Here is a 20,889-nt window from a genome sequence, read left to right on the forward strand (position 1 = left end):
CAGGAAAGGAGATTCCATCTGAACATAAGGAAGAACTTCCTGACTGTAAGAGCTGTTCAGCAGTGGCACTCTCTGCCCCAGAGTGTGGTGGAGGCTTCTTCTTTGGAGGCTTTCAAGCAAAGGCTGGATGGCCAGTTGTCAGAGGTGCTTTAAACATTATTTCCCTGCCTCTTGGCAGGGGGTTGGACTGGATAGCCCACGAGGTCTCCACCAACTCTATGATTTTATGAAATCAACTGGGAGCTGATGTGACAAAACGAACCTCTAAATATAAGCAGAAGGCTATTATACAGAAAGACAGACAACACATGGATTGTCTCTGTAGAAGTAAATGTTCACTTTCTTCCCATACTAACAGACCATCCCAAGCAATTTGTGAGAGGGCTGTACAAAACTACTCTTTTACGCAAGAAGTGCTGATAAACTTGAAGGGCTAAGTATTACCTTTACTCAAATTAAAATGTACATTATCTTCTTTCTTCTTTTTTTGACCTCTAAAGGGAGAGTCACTGTTTCAGAACAGAAAGCGTCAATCCAAATTAATCCTCACCAGCTTATATTGCACTGTATAATCTGCAACTGCCTTTTTTAAAAGCACATAGGTCACCACATGTATTAAAGCAACCAAATATGAAATTAAACTTTTCACAGGCTCTGTGAGACACCAGAGTAAAGTCAGCCAGAGATGACTATCCAAATAATCGCCCAAGCACTTATATTAAATCTAAAATTATGAGGCCTGTATTTTATCTCCCTGGCTTCTCAAGTATTAGGGTGGAGCAAACCCACTACCTCTCCCTGTACACATTTCAGGCATTATTTTCAAAGAGAGAGGCAAAAGGGGCCTTAATTTTCTTTTCTATAGCAAACAATTGCTCAGTTTGTCTCCACAGCAGACTCCTTATACTCTGCCAGAAGCGTTTTGCTTCAAGCATAGCTGATTATACAGCATTAGGAGAACCGGTTACCCATTACATCATATTTGGGCTTCAAGCACACAGTATTCACAAGACGGTTGTTAACAACGCTTTTTAACAGTTTAAACCTTAGATGTAACTGAAATTTGTTTTAAAACAGCTTGCCTTCAAAAGCTGATGTGCATTCCCAACCAAAACATTTAATACTTCCTGCCTCAGGGATGAGAACCTCTTTCATGTATTGCTGTCTGACAGTTTGCTTGATCCCCAGCAAAACACATATGCAAGAACGGTAGTCATCCCTGTAAATAATTAGCAGGGATATAGATAGCTAACAAGTTGCAGCAGCACAGCTCTGTCTGTGCAAAAAGGCCTTTATGCATACCTCTTGGAGATGAACAGACATATGTCCCAGTTGATCCTGGCGTCTTTCTACCAGCTGCCTTTCTGAGCGGATTTCTTGTTCTATCTCCTGGAGTCTTCTCTCTACCCGTTCCGATACCTTCAAAAAAGCAGGGGAGCGCTTGTTAAAATTTGGACTTAAAGACAGAAAAACAGCTTTGCCCCTTCCCCATACACACACACACACACACAATGATGGAAAGATGGTAAAAGAAACTTGAGATATGCAAGGGCCCAAACATAACTGTTAAATCCTTTGTATGAGAACACAAGAAATGGAAAATTTTGCTCCTAGAAGTAATACAAACTGGAAGAGTCTATAAGAGGGAGAAAATAAAGATAATTCACTGAAAACACTGAATGATAAGGAGCCCCCAGTGGCGCAGTGGGTTAAACCTTTGTGCCAGCAGGACTGCTGACTGAAAGGTTGATAGTTCAAATCCAGGGAGCTGGGTGAGCTCCCTTCTGTCAGCTCCAGCTTCCCATGTTGGGACATTAGAGAAGCCTCCCACAGGATGGTAAAACATCCAAGCAACATCCTTGCAGATCGCCAATTATCTCACACCAGGAGCGACTTGCAGTTGCTCCTGACACACACAAAAAAACTGAATGATAAAACAATAAAAACAAAACAAAACAAAAGCCTTTTGTTATATCCAACTGGAGTCCTTTCATTCAAATAAGGGTCTTTGACTCAACTTGGGTTTTATCAATGGAATAGGAAAAGAAGCTATTTCTCTCACTCCTGAACCCTCAGATCTTTGAAAAGTTGGTAACTCTTCAGGACAGAAAGAAAAGTGGTACAGACTGATGCAAGATCAAGAAAAGTCATCTCCCATCCCTGTTGTGATGATGACTGAAATTAACTTCCCCTCCCTGTGGTGCTCATGAAACGCTCTCCTGGATCAAAAAGCCTTATATCAGTACAAGCCCCACCGTGTTACGATTTGCTTGCATGTGATACAGTCTAAAGTCTTTTCAGTGACAGAACAATTTCTTGATCTCTGATTCAAGTCAATGCTCCTCCTCGGTACTGAGCAGTTGTTATATGCCATAAGCACAAGATTTTATCACAATCGGGAGGAGCAGGTGTCAGCAGAATAGGTTATCCAAAGAGCTGTGTGAAGGGAGTCTGAAAAAAGATGGCATTGTTTGAGCAAAGGGAGTTTTGACTTTCTTTGAAGTAACACAACAATGCACAAGTTCTTAACTTTTTCTTAAGAGGAGACAACCTCAGGGTTATGTAGGGCTGCAGAAATCTCAGAAATCAGAGCCTGGATAAGCAGGACTTCTGTTCCTCAGTGGGATTCGCAATTTTTCAAGTTCATCTGCTCAGTTTGAGAGGAGTTGCTTTATCATATTGGTTTTCAGATAGCACACTAAAGCCCAGAACTAGGGTTGTCTGTACTCCTTCACAAGACACAAAGCCTTGACAATCCATCACCATGCTGTCATCCCAATCCAGCAAAGGACATGCAAGGTTATTTAGGTGCAATTATTGCAGATGAAATTCTGTGCTCCATCTAAATCTTATTAGAATAGCAATCTGAGAATGTGTGTGTTTTTTTAATATGAACAGAAATATTCGGTCCCACCAAGGTCACTAGCTGTGTGCAAGTGGAACTTGGCCAGGGACAATATTTACCAATCTGTTAAAATTCCCTCTTCTGTGTAAAATCGCACTAAATTTCCATGTACAGATGCCAGGCTTTTTGTTGTTGTAACTTTACTAAATGACAAATCAAGAACTGAATTTGAATAGTTTCTGGCTTCTAAATAATAAAAAAACATGGCTGAATGAATCAGCAACTTTACTAATATGATCAGAAGAATGATTTGTTGTGATTTCTTTCTTTTATAGAAGGGGACAAAAACAGCAAAGTCTCAGTGGAATAGAGTATCTAGCTACGACATAGGCTCTTCTTATCTATTTGCAGACACTACCCTCTAGTGGCAGATAACATTTTAACAGTTCACACAAACACTTTCTTCGCACCACACGTATAAAAAGGGATGGTTTTAAAACCATCCCAAGTAGGGATTCATATAATCCAATTTAAAGAACTGTATTTGCATAATTATGTATATTTTGCATAAGTCCTTTTGAATATGAACTGCAAAGCATACATTTAAGTTCAATATCATAACAGAACGGCATCATTATTGCAGGTTCATTGGTTTTTGGTTTGATGCTTGCTCTTACATTTTGTTATAATGTTGTTGTTTTATTGTTTTATGCTGTTGCTTATATATTTTAATGTATTATATTTTAACTATGTTAATTGGGCTCACCCCAAGTCCCTCCAGGGAGACTGAGGCAGAAACACCTATTAAAATGAAATATAGTACATGCCATTTTTCCTGGCATTCTTAAGGTACCAGCATGCCTGCAACATTTTTTTAAAAAATTGGCATCCTTAAATTTTTAGCTACTATTATTTTTAATGGCAACCAAAAACACACATCCAATATTTCACAGATGAAAACCAGGATATGTGTGATTAAGCAACATCAGTGTAGCAAAAATTGAATTAATGAGGAAGATATTAATATTATTAATGAAGAAGACCACACAATCCAGGAATTATTAATGAGTTAGACTACATAAGCTACGACCCCTTTCACTGCCCCTGTATCCCAGGATCTGGTCCCAGATTATCTGTTTATCCAAAGTAGGGACTCATATAATCCAATTTAAAGAATTATTTGGGATTAGATCCTAGGATATAGGGCAATGTAGAAGGGGCCTAAGAGAAGTATCCGCCTGTGTCTATAGGAAAGGATAAGATTGCACTACCCTCTCTTATCTTGAACTACAAACTACTTTTGCATTTTGGTCCCAGTTTACAGCAACTGAAGCTGATGACAAGGGGAGAAACAGGAGGAAAAGAGAGAAACTGTGATGTTTTAAAAGCAGGTGAAAAAGTAGAATGGCAAAGGATTTGTTGAGACTGCACCTGCCAAATCAGGACATTTGAATGGTATGAATGCATTGTATACACAGAAGAGTCTACTCAAACTCTACTGCATGCATCCAAAAGTGTTAGAACTGTAGCCAAGAACCTCTTCTGCTCATGAAAAGGCCTGATAGAAGAGCTTTGTTTAAACTAGAGATCTGAAGAGTCTTTCTGTGTGGTCAAACTCTTGCACAAGAGTTTGCACAAGTCCTTCTACTTCCTTGCTTGCCATATTTCTCATCTCTTAACGCGATCCCCAATAAATTTGCAGGAAAGCTACTGAAAGATTTTGCACACAGCAGAGTTGGCTAAACAGCCATAATATGTTTTCCCCTTCCGTTCACGGTTCTTTGGCCCCAAGTCCATAGTTTGAAAATAATTACATTATTATATATTCCTTTTTTGTTTAGTTCAAGCAGAATGTTTTCGACAAAAGCAATCTGTGTTGCATTCTTCTGGAAAGCGCTCTCCTTGCTTTCTCTTTTTGGAAAAGAATAGATGTTTAAAAAGTATCAAGGAATGGATGATTAATCCATGATTACTGAAGGTTAATGCCCAATTTATTGGAGCCAAATTACTTTTCAAACAACATTAGATGGAAGGTTTTCAAGCAACGCTCCAAAAGAAACCAATCATTACAAGTACTTAAAAAACAGCACGCTAGAGTCAAGGGCAGTTAAAAGTCTAAGCAGTTGTAACCATGGAAGAGAACTGCTGAGAACTGAAATTGCAATCCACAAACCAATATGCAACAGCAACTTCCTCCAGAATATAGATTTTTAAATCTAATATGGCACAACATATAAAATACTACCTACTGAAAAGATAAGAAAAAAGAATGCATGTTAGAAACACTGAGCCCCACAAACATCTTCCTTTTTCTTTAACTGCATCTGACATATTCTCCAGTTGTCATTATTGTCTGTATTCTCTTTTATCAGCTGCTTTTAACATGTCCCAGGATGCATCTAGAATGAATGTAGTTTGACACTATGCAACCATGGAAGTTGTAGTTTGATGAGACACCAGCACTCTTTGGCAGAGAAGGCTAAAGACCATGTAAAGCTACAACTCTCACGATTCCAAAGGACTGAACAAATGAAGTTAAAGTGCATTCAAACTGCACTAATTCTTCAATGTAGACAAACTCCATGTTTCTATTCCTTCTTCCACTTACCCCCTTTGTCCTCTGAGGACTTCTATTGCTGCAAACAGACATCAAAGTGGAAAACTAACTTGCATTTCAGTATAGAGAAAGAGGAAAAATCTTGCCGAATTGGTTCAGGCAAAAGCAAACTGCTGCACCCTCTGCAAACCTGTGTGTTCCTCCTCATCAATAACTTTTCCCGTCTGGACTATACTCTGATGTTAATTAGCCAGACATGAGCCAGTTTTTGTTAATCTATGCAAAGTTGGAGAATATGATTTGAGAGTCCTTCATCTAAACTAAAGTATACTGAGTCTGTAAGGAAAAAAGAGGCTATTTTGGGACCCTGGTCCTCTCCAAAGATTGCAATATTTAAAATAACATTTATGATTATTTGTACCTATGTTGTAATCCACCTTGAGCCATGAGGAATGTTAGGGAAAAATAAATTATTATTATTATTATTATTTGAAACACAACAAGATTCGTACACAACAAACAAAACTACTATGCTGATTGTTGTATTGGATCACATGGCAGACAATTATTATTATTATTATTATTATTATTATTATTATTATATCAGAGATGTTAAACTTGTGGTCCTTCAGATGCTTGGGCTAGTTTGTATAATGGCCAGAAATTCTGGGAGCTGAAGTCCAAAAAACCTGGAGGGCCACAAGTTTGACACCACTGGCTTAAATGAAAATATCATATATGCATGTATAAGTCGATCTCAAGTATCTCAAGTATATGTCAAAGTTATGTTTTGGGGGCAAAATTATGGCTTTTAATATGACCTATGGGTAAAACAAAAGTCACTGCCTAGATAGCAGAAAGCAACAATGCCACTGCAGAACCCAGCTGCCCTAGGATGCCATCTCCATTTTATTTTATTTTGACAAAAGAATACATGGATGTATAGGGTAAATAATCAGACATCAACTTCTACTTTCCTTTTCTTTGTTTTGTGAGGATAGGTGGTTTGGTGGCCTTCCATCCAATACCACTCCCAAACACAAAAGCATTCCTCATGGAAGCATTTAAGAGTAGATTATTTTCTTCAAGAGTTTTCATACAGTATGGAGGCTGCTGCTTTTTCCCATGTTGTGTTGGCTCCAATGGAGCCAGCATGGGGCCTCCCCACAATAGCAACACTTTCCCCATGTGATGGAGATAGCATTGCCAAGAGGGAGCTGTGCATGGGGCGACAGGTTTACTCCGCTGCTCCATCTTTCCTCCCAAAAGCTCAGCAAAGTGGGATGCTTCACCAGGGCTTTCTGGTGAGGTCCTACCTTTAATAAGCTGAAAGCCTCATCTGATTTACTTATCTCAACAGAAAAGTTAGAACTCCACACACAGAATAGATGTCCTGAACCCTCTGGTTTATGCTGCTGCAATAGAAGCTACACTATAAGAATCACAAGCCCTGTGAGGTTTTGCTTATTTAGAACTGATAGAAAAGGGTCACTGAACAACTTTTAAAAATTCACTGCACAGGTGCTTCAAAGTACATACCCTTGTATTTAACCCACAATTTATGAGACACAGTCCAGATCTGTTCACAAGCTTTCTTTGAATTTCAAGAAAAAGCTGGAAGGTAACATTCTTTTAAGGCGGCCAGTGTGAAATATTATTATTATTATTAATAATAATAATAATAATAATATTATATGTATTTATACCTGCTTTATCTTCCCCGAAGGGGACTCAAAGCGGCTCCACATAAAAACATCATCATAACAATTTAAAATATAAAAATATACAAACATTAAATATAATATAGGCAGCACAAAAAAATCCTGTTAAAAACCATTAAAACAAATTCAAAGTTTAAAACCTCAGCATTCCCTGAACTGATCTTAAACACCTTCAACTTTAAAAGCCTGCCTGAATAGAAAGGTTTTACTCTGTTATTGGAAGAACAGTAGGGAGGGGGCCATTTTAGCTTCCCTGGGCAGGGAGTTCCAGAGTTGAGGGGCAGCCACTGAGAAGGCCCTCTCTCTCATTCCCACCAAACAAGTTTGAGCTGAAGGTGGGACTGGGAGAAGAAGGTCTCAGGGCCCCAGCAGGTCCGTGCACACAGTACATATAAAGACTTTTTTTAAAAAAATAATGGTTTGAATATTGGACTAGGACAGTGGTAGACTATAGTTTGAATCCACGTGTGGCCATGAAAACTATTGAGTGATTTTAGGCAAGGCATACTCTCAATCTCAAGGAAAGCAAACAGGAAACCTAATATTAATATATCAGAGGCTTCTTGACAATTCCATGACAAAATTGTTGATTTATTCAATGAATCTCGATTTCACTCTACTATGGATTTCTACATATTCACAAATTAAATCCTCCAGCTGAATTATTCATTACAGTATATATATATTTGTATCACTTGCCTTAAAAGTTGAGCTTACATATGAATGAAATGGAAAGTGGATCATTTCAAAATTAGTTGTTTCCTCCCTTATTATCTTTTTAGTTTGTAGATTAACTTCTCAAAGAGAGATGAAGACCAAATTCCACTCAGCCCAGTTCTTTGTGACAAATGTTCTACCAAGTTTCTTTTGTGCTATTTCAGTTCTGGCTGCTGTCAAAAGCATTCCCATCAGCTCTTTTTGAGACAATTGTTTATTTTCTTCTCCAAAATGGAAAGCAATAAATGTTCTCTCTAAGGAGTAATCCCCTCATTTGTCATGCATAAAATAAAATCTATTACTCGGTTTCAGAACTCCTTTATCTTTGGACGTTCTAACCTCAGTATGCCACTTTCCATACAACTTTCCTTGCAGACAACAAAAAGCAGTCTAAAACATAGAAGGAAGTAATGGATTTTTTTTATAAGAGGCGCACCCATGAATACAGAAAAGCTGGAATGCAAATTAGATGACAGTAGATTGTCACAGTTGCAAAAAAATGCAGGTACAGTATTTGCCTTTGCTAAATCTTTGAGATAGACTGAAGGGACACTAAGATCCTTAACAGTGTTTGAAAATGTATGTGTTCAGGCAAATTCCTAGAGCTAGATGAATTATATCTTTAGTTTATTAATTGATATGGAAACCAAGAATATCCTGATTTATCTTGTCTAGCATGGAAACTTGATTCAATTGAACCAAAGCTTCTTGGTTCAATTGAAATTCCCAACCATTTTACTCAATTTCTGCCTCAACAAAAGAATTTTAAAAGTACTGCATAGGTGATGTCACAAATTGACAAGAATGTAAATCCAAAATTTTGTCAAGGATGCAGGGGAAAAGAAAAAAACTGTAAATATCACAATGGATACTCCTGGAACCAGAGAGACTTCAATAGAAAAAGCATGAAACAGTATGAATTATTGTTATTATTATTATTATTATTTACTATATTTATATACCGCCATTCTCAGCCCGAGGGTGACTCAGGGCAGTTTACAAAACGGCACAATTCAATGCCCACAATAGCATAAAAACAGTTAAAACATTTAACATAACTAAAATTCAGTAAATAATAATAAAACCGATAAAAACATAGATCCTCTGTGTCTCATTACCAAAACCATTATCCAATCGCATTGTCCAGTCGTACTGAGTTCAGGGTTTATCTGCTACACTGAATTTGAGGAAAGCCTGCTCAAAAAGCCAGGTTTTACCTTTTTTGTGAAATGTTAAGAGGGTGGGGGCCAATCTAATGTCCCTAGGGAGGGCGTACCACAGCCGAGGGGCCACCACTGAGAAGGCCCTGTCTCTCGTTCCTGCCAACCGAATCTGTGAAGAAGGCTAGACCAAGAACAGGGCCTCCCCAGAAGATCTTAGATTCCTAGATGGTTCATAAGGAGAGATACATTCGGATATGAACATACATGAAAGCTCCCAGTTGGGTTTCTGACATAGCAACACCAGGTATAAAAATATTTGTCTGCTTAATCTAATATGGTCTTCCCAAACTGGCTACAGACCTCCCACATCTCAAGTGGAAGTCTACCACTTTAACCCAATCTCTTTGATGGGAACTGGCCACTTGTTTGTTAAGATTTCCTTGTGTCTAGCTCAACTTTTACTGAAATGAAACTCAGAATAATAACATTTAAATGTTTCAGCCCTATACATATCACTGTCTAAGACTGTATACAACCTAATGTAAAAGCATTATAAAAATCTTATACTCAATCAGAATTCAACAGTGCAATCATCATTAAAACAGACCACCAGCCATTTTTTAAATACTCCAAAACATGAAATTGTCCACATGGCTGAAAAAGTACACAAACTTTGTTTTCTGCAGAAAATTATTTTAAAATATTGTGTATAAAATTACCTTCAGGCTATGTGTATATGAAACATAAATGAATTTTGTGTTTAGACTTTGGTCCCATCTTCAAGATATTACATATGACTATGCAAATACAGGTACCAACTGAGCATCCCTTATCAGAAATTCCAAAGTCCAAAATACTTTAAAATGGCATCTTGTTTTCTGGTGGCCCAGTATATGCAAACTGTTCCATACATATCAATATTTTTAAAATATTGATTATACAATTATCTCCAGGCTACATGTACATGTTGGTGTTAAATGTCCTTTCCTTTATACATGTAAGAAGTTCCATATGTATAAAAGTCAAAGGTAAAAATGGACACCTTTTCCAGGTTACTACAGATGAACAGCAGTATATTTCTATAACACTGTTCCATCTCTGGCTCCCATTTGTAGCAACTAGGCTTAGAAACTGGAAATTCAGTAATTCCTCTCCACTTTAAGCTCTGGAAAATCACTCTCTCCATTTCACCAATGCCACAGAGAAAAGGTTCCCATTGGTATCTGGGAAAACTGAAGCATTTCAACTCCTACCTATTATTCAAAAATTGCTTTTAATTTAATGCTACTTTTATTACAGTTGTATTTCCCTGAACTCTGAAAATTTTCCCAAATTGCAACATGATGATCAGAAAACCTATATGATCATTGCAAATCCTGTAAAGCCTGGGTTTTACATACGGAATTCTTGGATTTGGCACTCAGAAACATATTTCTTTCCTCAAACACATCAAAGGAGCCAAACTTTCACGGTGATATATATGCATTGAAATATTCAGATGAATTGTTTTGCATTTGTATCAGCATTGCCTCAAACTGTGTTAGCAGATGTGCTGCTCTCTTTAGATTTACAAAGCAACCTTTACAAGTTACGCATCCTCTGTTTCCAATATCTTTGCTATCCTTCACTTGCATCTGATAAAGAAAGATGTCACTTATTTTAGAATTACAGGACTCTCCAGTATAAATATTCCACAGGAATAGGGATTTTAAAGTATACTTAAAGTATAGTTAAAGATTTTAAGATTAATACTACTACTGCCACTACAACTAATGTTGTTGTTATCTAAAGATATAGCTCTACAAGCTTCGAAATACTATAATACTTTTGAGACGAAGAAGATAATGTTGCTGTGTGAAGTCATTTAAAATCTAGTTCTGGGTGGCGGTTCTGTCGATACCATGGATTAATAAAAAGACAAATGAATAGGACCTAAACCAATTCACAAGAATAATAATAAAAAAGTGGAAAACAATAGGAAAAGAAGATCACAGTAGAGATAGATTGCCTCAATTAAGGAAACCAAAGCCCTGAGTTTGCAAGACCTGAGAAGGGCAGCAAGAGATCAGGGCTTCTTGGAGGTCAGTCATTCATAAAGATTGCCAATGCCATAAGTCTATATTGAATTGGTAGAAAACAACAAGAATGGACAGCCCTAACTTTTCTATCACACATCATTCCTCTTCCCAACCCTCCCTGGTTTCCATTTTCCCGCTCATACAGATACTCAATATTGAATCATATAATTTAAAAATACTCCAAGAGATAGCTAGTCCAACTATGGTCACTGAATCTGTTCAGTTATTTCTGAATATTCTCGCTTCTCTTTATTTCCCCTCCCAAGGCCCTTTTGTATCTCTGCAAGTTTTTAGGGTACTGTTTCATTATCCAGGCAGAGGCCACAAGGGGCCGCTAGAGAGAGAGAAAAACAGTCCATTTTACTGGGGTGGAGGGTTGGTTGAAGTAGTAAAACCATTTCCCCCTGTTTTCCTATTCCCAACCATGTCTTGTTGTGGAAAGAACCCTCATTTATGACATGGGAAGTAGGGAAGTGGAATAACCAACAAAAACAGGGAAAGTTGTTTTCCTTCTTCAACCCCACCCCCCACCCCAATAAAATGGACTGTCCTTTTCTCCCCCTTGTGGCCTCTGTCCAGATAATGGAACAATGCCGTTTTTAGGATTTCTCCATGCTCAATGATATCATCCTCTCATGCAGAGGTGTTCTGGCATGGATACACAAGACCTTAAGTTTAACAGAAGCAAGCAATGAAAACAACACTTACAACCAATCAACAGCAACATGTGTGAAAATGAAAACCAGAGAGAGTGGAGAAGGGAATGGTGTGTGGTAGAAAAGTATGGCAAATGCATATTAATTTTAATTATTATGCCAACAACATTTTCATCCCAGGGAAAGGAATAAGAAATTGATCTTGTTTAGCCTTCTCCTTGATCTTTGATACCAACCTTACTGTTAACAGTCAACCCCAGAGCCTTTTCTATCTCCCTCAGAAAAACCAGAAACTGCTCAGACTCAAACAAATGGGGATAATATATATTGAGGCAGAGGAAGGATAAATATACTCCTTCTTCATGAGATAGCTCCTTTTCTTCCCTGTCAGGTGTATCAGGAGAAACAAGAGAGTCCATCATTCCAACAGCAGTGACAGAAATCCCATTTTCCTTTTATTTTTTGAGAGGAAGAAGCTATTGAAGACACTTGCTCCATAATATCCCCTCTCCTGAGAGGAGGAAGAGGATTCTGATAGTCAACCATTTTTAGAGTATTTTACATGCTTCTAGATACTAGAAGGCTCCTGAATGTAAGAGGTATTATCACCGAGGCTGCCTTTTCATTTGGCATCCAATATGTCCATCACCTTGAGGCTCCAACGGAGTCACCACTGCTTCCCCACCACAGCCCTGAACCCACAGCTACAAGCACCTATTTTGCAATCCGCAAAATCCAATTACATGGTTCACAGTGGAGTTGCTGCCCATTAATGACTAGAAGGAGAGCACCTGCCTGTGTGACTGAAGAACAGCACTGTCGGCCACTACCATGGCCCCAAAGCATCCCACCTCTGGATCTCCAGAGAGCACCACCTGGTCCAAATTCTCTGTGCTCTGGAGCAACATCCTCTGCTCTATGCTCACTAACCCTTCATACACTGGCCATAAACATGAGCTGAACTACCCCAATTAGGACGGGAATCAATCTGGGACAGAGAAAACCATCTGCTGACTCATCAGCAGCCACAGACACTGAATCACACATAGTCCATAAGGACAATACTGTGCATGCAGAAATTTCCAGAAACCCATAATAAAATATAAAATTAGTCAAAAAGTAAAAAAAAATAGTCAAAAATGAGATTTAACTGGCGCACTCAAGCCCTGCCCTGAATCCAGCAACGGCAGAAGGAACTGAAAAGATGGGACTCTTAAGGTGGTAAAGATTACTCACAAATAACAAGCTCTGCCTGTCAAGTGAGAGGGGCAAACTCTGTAAGAATTTTCCTCCTCACACTGCAGGAAAATACAGTTATTATTAAGACCCTTGTTCTTAATACCACATTCTAAGGCCTTTTAATATTTGTTGAAGAAGCAAATAAAAAAAGAGGCCGACTCACTCATAGTCTGAGGAAAATCCTCTTGCGAATTTGTTCTTGGAGATCAAGCAAAGAAAAGAGGAACTGTCAATTCTAATATTACGTCTCCTCATTTTAGTAAGCATTTATAGTAAAATTAAGCAAGGGGAGTTTAAAAGATCAGTCCCTAATTAACCAGGGACACCTTCTTAGCCAATTAAAAGATTTTAAAACAATTTATAGTCAAACTACTGCAGCCCAACTCAAATGGAGTCAATGGGCCTTATTCCCAGATAAGGGTGCACAGGATTATGGCTACAATAATAATATCCGATACACATCTCCAGGAATTTTCTTGTAGTTTATGTTGGAAAGACGCACACTGGCAGACTAATGAGGTCTCAATTTCAGAGACCAGCATTACTCAGATAAAAAGTTAGTTATAAATTGTTTTTTTCATTCCCCAGAAGGTCCGTCATAATTTGCTTCACACGAAAAAATATACCAAAATACCAAAATAATTATAAAATTCACTTTGAGAGATAATATATTTTTAAGGAGTCCACGGCGATGTAGGGGGCTAAAGGGCAGAGCTGCTGAACTTGCTGACCAAAAGGTCACAGGTTCGAATCTGGGGAGCCACATAAGTTCTCGCTGTTAGCCCCAGCTTCTGCCAACCTAGCAGTTTGGAAACATACAATGTGAGGTACCGCTCCGGCAGGAAGGGAACAGCACACCATGAAGTCATGCTGGTCACATGACCTTGGAGGTGTCTATGGGCAATGCTGACTCTTTGGCTTAGAAATTGAGATGAGCACCAACTTCCAGAGTTGGACACAAATGGAGTCAATGTCAGGGGAAAACCTTTACCTTTACCTATATTTTTAAAACAAATATTTCAATTGCAATGGATTTAAATGAAAGTTTCTTTATGAAGTATATAAAGTTCAGTCAGAAGGAATTAGTAGTGAGCATGTGTGAAAGAGACAGAGCTCAAAAAGACAGAACCACTCATCTCCCATGTTAAGTAGACTAGAAACATTATTTTATAATAACAAGTCCCTGCAGTTTCTAATTTCCCTTATGTTGCAATGCTTACATTTTTCATTAGGTGAAACTGTGTAATCAGAAAAATAAAAACATAGTTTAATAAGTGTTCTTCAAGTATCCAGTTTTCTTTTTTTAGAGGAGACAGAAATAGAAACAAATTTCCTCAGTCCTAATGGCTGCTCTTCAGAGTTTTACTGAAAAGAAAGCCATGGAATACCTCCAAGCTATATTCAACACAAGGACAAGGGGTTCCTTGATTCTCCCACAGCAGTCCACTCTACTGATGAAAGAACATCACACTTTACACTGTTCTAATGCCTTTAAAACAGAGAAAAGGAAGAAAGCACTGTGTATAAAATAAAACATGACATTAAGACTCCAACAACACAAGCAATTGCTGATTACCCATGTCAATAAAAGATGTGGCATGCTCACAAATCAAAAGGAGATGTGGAATGAAGGAGAAAAAATATAGGTGAAGGAAGAGAGCTCTAACAAGATACTGAAGTGAAGGATGTAGTCAACAGCTTTACAGATTTCCACTGCAAACATCAGCCTTGAATGCTCTCTTTTTCCCTTACCATAAACTGAAGTGAATGACTTAACCAGGGATATCATGGCTTTGTTCCTGGACTCACTCCTGCTATCAGGAGCACTCCACAAGTGGAATACTAATCATGAATGCTCTTGTTACACAAGGTAGGAGGAGAGCTTTGCCATTTTTCTCTCCTATGGCACCTTCCCAAATCTGCTGGGGTGAACAAAGAGACCATTTGGAAGAATACGGGAGGTTACAGAGAGGAAAGGGCTGATAAAAATCAAAAACATCCTGCACCTCATCTAAGCTTCTTCTATATGGATTACCCTGATCCAAATTCCTGTATTATTTGAATGCAAGGACTACAGCTATCCAACTCAAAATCAGGCAGAAAAGAACAAGACTCAATTTCAGATAAAACAGATTCTGAGGACTCCAGAAACAGGTTGATAACACCTACAGCATAGACAGAAAACATGGCCATCTAGATACTAAAGGTAAAGTTTCCCCCTTGACATTAAGTCTAATCATGTCCGACTCTGGGGGGTGGTGCTCATCTCCATTTCTAAGCCGAAGAGCCAGCGTTGTCCGTAGACACTGCCAAGGTTACATGGCCGGCATGACTACATGGAGCGCCAGTACCTTCCTGCTGGAGCGGTACCTACTGATCTATTCACATTTGCATGTTTTTGAACTGCTAGGTTGGCAGAAGTTGGGGCTAACAGCGGGAGTTCACCCCGGTCCCCGGATTCAAACCACCAACTTTTCGGTCTGCAAGTTCAGCAGCTCAATGGTTTAACCTGCTGTGCCACTGGGAACACCTGATACTACTGGCCTGCTATTCATAACAGCCACTACTAATTATGTTGATTTGGACTGATGCAATTTTAATCCAACTGTAACTGGAGTACTTTATTTTCTCAATCAATCCTTTGCAAGGATTATGTGCCTGTAAAGCACTGTAGTCTGAAAAGGCTATATAAATGTTGAATACTACCATCATTATCATCCATTAATTTAAGCAGCCCAAGAAGCATTCTTCAGTTTTGCAGGAAGTCAGTGCTTTTTTTCTGAGCCAAGTGAGAAAACCAGTGCCTAAAGTTATTAAGGTTAATGTGGTTGGATGTCCATCTAGAGACCAGTCAAATTAACAAAGCCAGATTTAATCCTGCCCTAGGGATGAACTTCAGGAAACAAAATGGACATCAGGATGCACATTGCAGGAATGCAAGAAGCTGGCTAATTCTCATATCTTGCCCCCACCTCCTTAAAAAAGGCTGATTTTTCAAGGCACTTACTGTTTCCTGTCTTTGGGATTCATTGACTCTGTCACATAAATCTTCTAACCTCCTTTTTGTTTCTGCATCAGTGCTTAGATAGGACAGAGGAAGAAAATGGATTTTAAAAATCAGTTCACAACAGAATGTGTGCTACATTAAGCAAATGATTTTTAGCATTAATATGAAATTATCGCGACTATTTATTAAACATTATTCCAGACCTTGCTTGTGTAACTTATCTAGCTAGTGGAAACTCTCAAAATGACACATTTACAAAGAAAAAACATTTCCTAGACCAGAAAACAAAAAAATAGGGACATCACTTGCTCAGTTTTCAGACATGTGTTTATGTTCCTTCACACCAATTGTTTTTAAATAGGCAACAAAGCAAAGCTAATCTTTTTTTTTAACAGTGTTATTTAGACATATTTATTTCTGGGAAATGTCTACAGGTCCAAAAAACATGCCTGATGTTGCCATTCTGAGCAACTGTTTGAATAAGGGTCTACACACAAAGCACCAGAAACTAAGCTGTCCATCCCATACTTTCCAATTTTGTGGTGAATAACTCACACAGTTTGTTACCTCTTGGAATGTGGTCACATCAAAAATGTTAGTTTAAAGTACAATCCTACCATCCCTATGGTCTAATCATATAATCACACATCTGCACAGATAAAGCTGGGAAGTGGCTCCTCAAAAAAAAAACCCAGAACTGGTGAATTACTAATCGCAGACCAGAAACTTTATTATAAAGAAGGCCTGCACAAACTGGTTGGGAATTATGGGACCTGAAGTTCAAAACGCCTGGAAGGACACAAATGCCTGCCCTTGTCTATTGAAGGACAGATTTTCTACTGGATCCTTTTCTGGGAGAAAAGCAGGACATAAATAAAATAAAATAAATGTTCAGCTACTTCCAGTTTTAAAATGCAGGAAAAAACCCACAGCTTGTTATTATTATTATTATTATTATTTATTGCTCACTTTTTTTCCCACAAGGAGACTCAAAACACAATGTAGCCAATAGAGCCTTCATCATCTGTGGTTCTCCAGGTGTTTGGCACTTCAACTTTCGGACGCCCTAGCCAACTTGTCCAATGGTCAGGAATTATGGGAGCTGAAGTCCAAAACATCTGGACACAGGTTATGCAGGCCTGCAATAGAAGGTTAATGGGAGGCAAACTGGCTCCCAGGAGCTCGGACTTGTCTGCTTCTAGCAGAAAGCTTGTGTCCATAAAGGACACACAGGATATTCTTTTTAAACATAAAATTATGAGGGAGCAGAGTTGTTTTCTGGAGACTAGGACTCGGAGCAATGGGTCCAAATTACAGGACAAGAAATTCCACCTGAACATTAAGAAGAACTTCCTAACCGTAAGACTAGTTCAACAGTGGAACTCTCAGCCTTAGAGTGTAGTGGAAGCTCCTTCTTTGGAGGATTTTAAACAGAGGCTAGATGGCCATCTGTCAAAGGTACTTTGATTGTGCTTTTCCTGAATGACTGAGGGTTGGGCTGGATGGCCCATATGGTTTCGACCAACTCAATGATTATATGATTTAATATAAAATCTAGGATGGTGAGATCAGTTCTTGGTGAAATTAGTTCTTAAACTATAATTTCTATGACAGCACACACATACGTTTTCCTACAAAAGGAAAACATGATGTGTAAGACAGATCAATTCATTATTGCCCAACAAAGATAGTCTACATCACCAAGCATTGACTTGATGAGAGCCAATTAAAAAATATACTGTCTGAAGAACACCAATACTGAGGACGGGATGTCTGTTTTCTACATTATTTTTCCATCTGTTCTATGTGCCAAAGTCATGCTTTCTGTTCATACCGATTTCTTCTTGAGAGCTCTCTGCTGAGATCATCTTCTAAACGAACCTGTTCACTGCTGAGGTCTCTAAGTGACTGGTGTAAAGAGTGCAACTGCAATAGAACCACATACAGACTAAAATTGTGCATGTTAAATACATTTGCTTGATTCAGCACTGCTGTACACCACTAAACTTAAAATAAGCATGTTCTGCATCTTTATAAAATTTGAGGACAAGCTATATATGTTTACAAACCATCTGTTTTTATAGCAAAATAGGTAAGAATTTTAGGAGTTGCAGGACTACTCCAAAAGATTTCATAACGAGTTGTAGAAAAAAAGACCCAAATGCCATTTGGAGATTTTGTTTCATGAATCGTCATGTAACTTTCAGGGCAATTTAGAACCGGGCCCATACCTTACAGCAGGAGTTCTCAATCTTTTTCAGCCACTGAGCCCGTTTGGAAGCAAAAGGTTTTGTAGAGCCCCAAGAAACGTTCACATATATTATATCATATCATATATCATATCATATTATAATGTATATATATCAGGCACGGGCAAGCTTTTTGACCAACATAAATTTAACAGTATTTCAGTGGAAGACCCCAGAAGCCATCCAGTCCAACCCCCTTCTGAAATGCAGGAAAAGCACAATCAAAGCACCCCCTATAGATGACTACCCAGCCTTTGTAATAATAATAATAATAATAATAATAATAATAATAATAATAATAGAGCAACCCCAGGAGCCATTCAGTCCAACTCCCCTATGCCATGCAGGAAAAGCACAATTAAAGCACGCCCTAAGCAGTGGGAGGGAAGGAAGCAAGCAAGGCAAGGGAGAAAGTATCTGGGAGCAAGGGAGGTGAGGGAAAAAAGGCTTTTGGCAGCAAGGGAGATGGGGGAGAGGGAAGAGCAGGAAAGAAGAGGGAAAGCTTGGAGACAGTGGAGGAGTGAGGAGGAAGAGGAGGAAACTGCTGAGCCCCTCAGTATGCTTCACAGTGCCCCAAGGGCTTCACAGAGCACACTTTGAGAACCACTGCCTTACAGAATCTGGACCAATCTTAGATGGGTCTATTTCAGCTTAAATTTTAAAATATGTGTAAATATATTTGTTGTTCAATATTTTCTTTTCATTCAGCTTGACTTTCACTCTTTCCACTCATAAAGGTTCATTGCATCACCATTAAAAAGCCTCTTCCAGAGTTCATCTTAAACTTGCAGAACATGACTGCTACTTTGCCTTTGCTTTCCTCTCCTTCCCATGAAGTGCATGAGAAGAAGAAACATCTCTCGGGTCTATCTAGTTCAACATTCTGTTCACAGAGTGGTCAACCAATTCTCCACTTGCAGAACATAACTGCTACTTCACCTTTCATATAATGCTTTCATCAATTGATATAGAGAGGCACATTGCTTCTGTCACTGACTGCATGGTACCCTGGTTTCCATATAATTATGAAATTAACAAAGCTATCCTTTCTTATCCTTTTGTACTTTTGGATAGACACCAAAATAGCCAAGGAGAGGTAGACTCAAATTTGCATTTCTAGAGACATTCCAGTGTATCTCCTCTTCACAGAATTCAATTTCACCTGAATCACTAAGTTTGGATTATGTCACCAAAATATGTCACTGGGGTCTTTATAATTCCTGTGTCTTTGTGTGGATATTGAAGAGGTAAAACAAGCCAGGAGAGTTTCCTGCACTTTTGGTAAAACATGCCTAGCTTCCAAAAAAATCGTCTGTTAGTTCATTTTATTAAAAGTAACTGTTAAAAAAAAACCCTCTCCGTGCTTAGTTATCTAATGTTGAATGAGAAATTGGAGTTTCTCTGATTTCAGGCTTAGTCTGAGAAATGGCTTCATACAGGTCATGACATAAAGGGAGTTAAAAGTGAGTGAGTAAACTGGAGGGTATTGTTCACATAAGACATAAAAGTTTTATAATAAGCAAAGATGCTGGCAGACTTTATGAAGGATACACACAAAGGTTGTCAGCCACTCTGTAAGGTTGGATAGAGATGCACAGGTTTGCTACATTGGGTGCTTATTCTCAGATAATACTTAGCTATTTTAAATTTAGGAGTTATGGATCTTATTTTGTGAAATGTATGGATCATGGAGCCCCCGGTGGCGCACTGGGTTAAAGCACTGAGCTGCTGAGCTTGTTGATCGAAAGGTCGCAGGTTCGATTCCGGGGAGCGGCGTAAGCTTCCGCTGTCAGCCCTAGCTTCTGCCAACCTAGCAGTTCGAAAACATGCAAATGTGAGTAGATCAATAGGTACCGCTCCAGTGGGAAGGTAACGGCGCTCCATACAGTCATGCCGGCCACATGACCTTGGAGGTGTCTACGGACAACGCTGGCACTTCGGCTTAGAAATGGAAATGAGCACCACACCCCAGAGTCAGACATGACTGGACCTAATGTCAGGGGACTACCTTTACCTTTACCTATGGATCATGGACGTTGGATCTTATTTGAATAAATGTATACTAACAAGTTTCTCTTTGCTTAAACTACAATGCTGTGTACAGATTCTTAAGGGCAAAAACATGAGGAAAATGTATTTTTAAGTAACACTGTAGAAGACTACCAAAGTGCAATGGAATAATCCAGACAATGGAAGCACTCAATCTTCCAACAGCTCTTAGCAGCCATGATTAGTAGGGGTTTCTGCTGGTCAAATTTCAGGAGACCCGCAGATCCGTTTTTGCTCGCCTCCCAAAAACGGGTGGGATGCCAAATAGCCGTTTCCAGTTTGCTGCTGAAAGATCCAGTAAGGTCCAGCCCATTGGTGTGAATGGGGAACTTACGAGGCTCCCTTTTCCGTTCCTGGGAGCCTTTCCTTTCTTCCTTTTAAGGGAGCCTGGGTGTGAGTAATGGGGTTAAGGAAGCATCCTTCCTAGGACGGTTTCCTAGCTCCCTTTCAAGGAAGTCTGGGTTTGAGCAACAGGGTTAAGGAAGCAGTCACGATGTTAAGAAGACTCGTCACGATGTTCTTCTATTTTGATTGGCCCAACAGGCAAGGCTCACAATGAAATCCCATGCAAGCAGAACATGGCAGCCTCTCCACGCTATGTGATGCCA

The 20,889-nt window shown here is 38.9% G+C and overlaps 1 protein-coding gene across 4 annotated transcripts in view; it reads right to left on the bottom strand.

Annotated features, from left to right (window-relative positions):
* Positions 1-20,889, bottom strand: part of CEP128 (centrosomal protein 128) — a 250,130-nt gene that overhangs the window by 210,575 nt on the left and 18,666 nt on the right. For 3 of the 4 annotated variants that reach the window (XM_067462949.1, XM_060757262.2, XM_067462948.1), the window contains exons 6-8: positions 17,818-17,909; positions 15,984-16,056; positions 1,303-1,419 (exon numbers count right to left, since the gene is read on the bottom strand). In XM_067462949.1, coding sequence (XP_067319050.1) covers positions 1,303-1,419; positions 15,984-16,056; positions 17,818-17,909 — 282 coding nt within the window. The remainder of the gene's footprint in view (positions 1-1,302; positions 1,420-15,983; positions 16,057-17,817; positions 17,910-20,889) is intronic. The other variant, XM_067462950.1, reaches the window with a different exon arrangement.

The sequence above is a fragment of the Anolis sagrei genome, chromosome 1, assembly GCF_037176765.1.
Source record: "Anolis sagrei isolate rAnoSag1 chromosome 1, rAnoSag1.mat, whole genome shotgun sequence".
NCBI lineage: Eukaryota > Metazoa > Chordata > Lepidosauria > Squamata > Dactyloidae > Anolis > Anolis sagrei.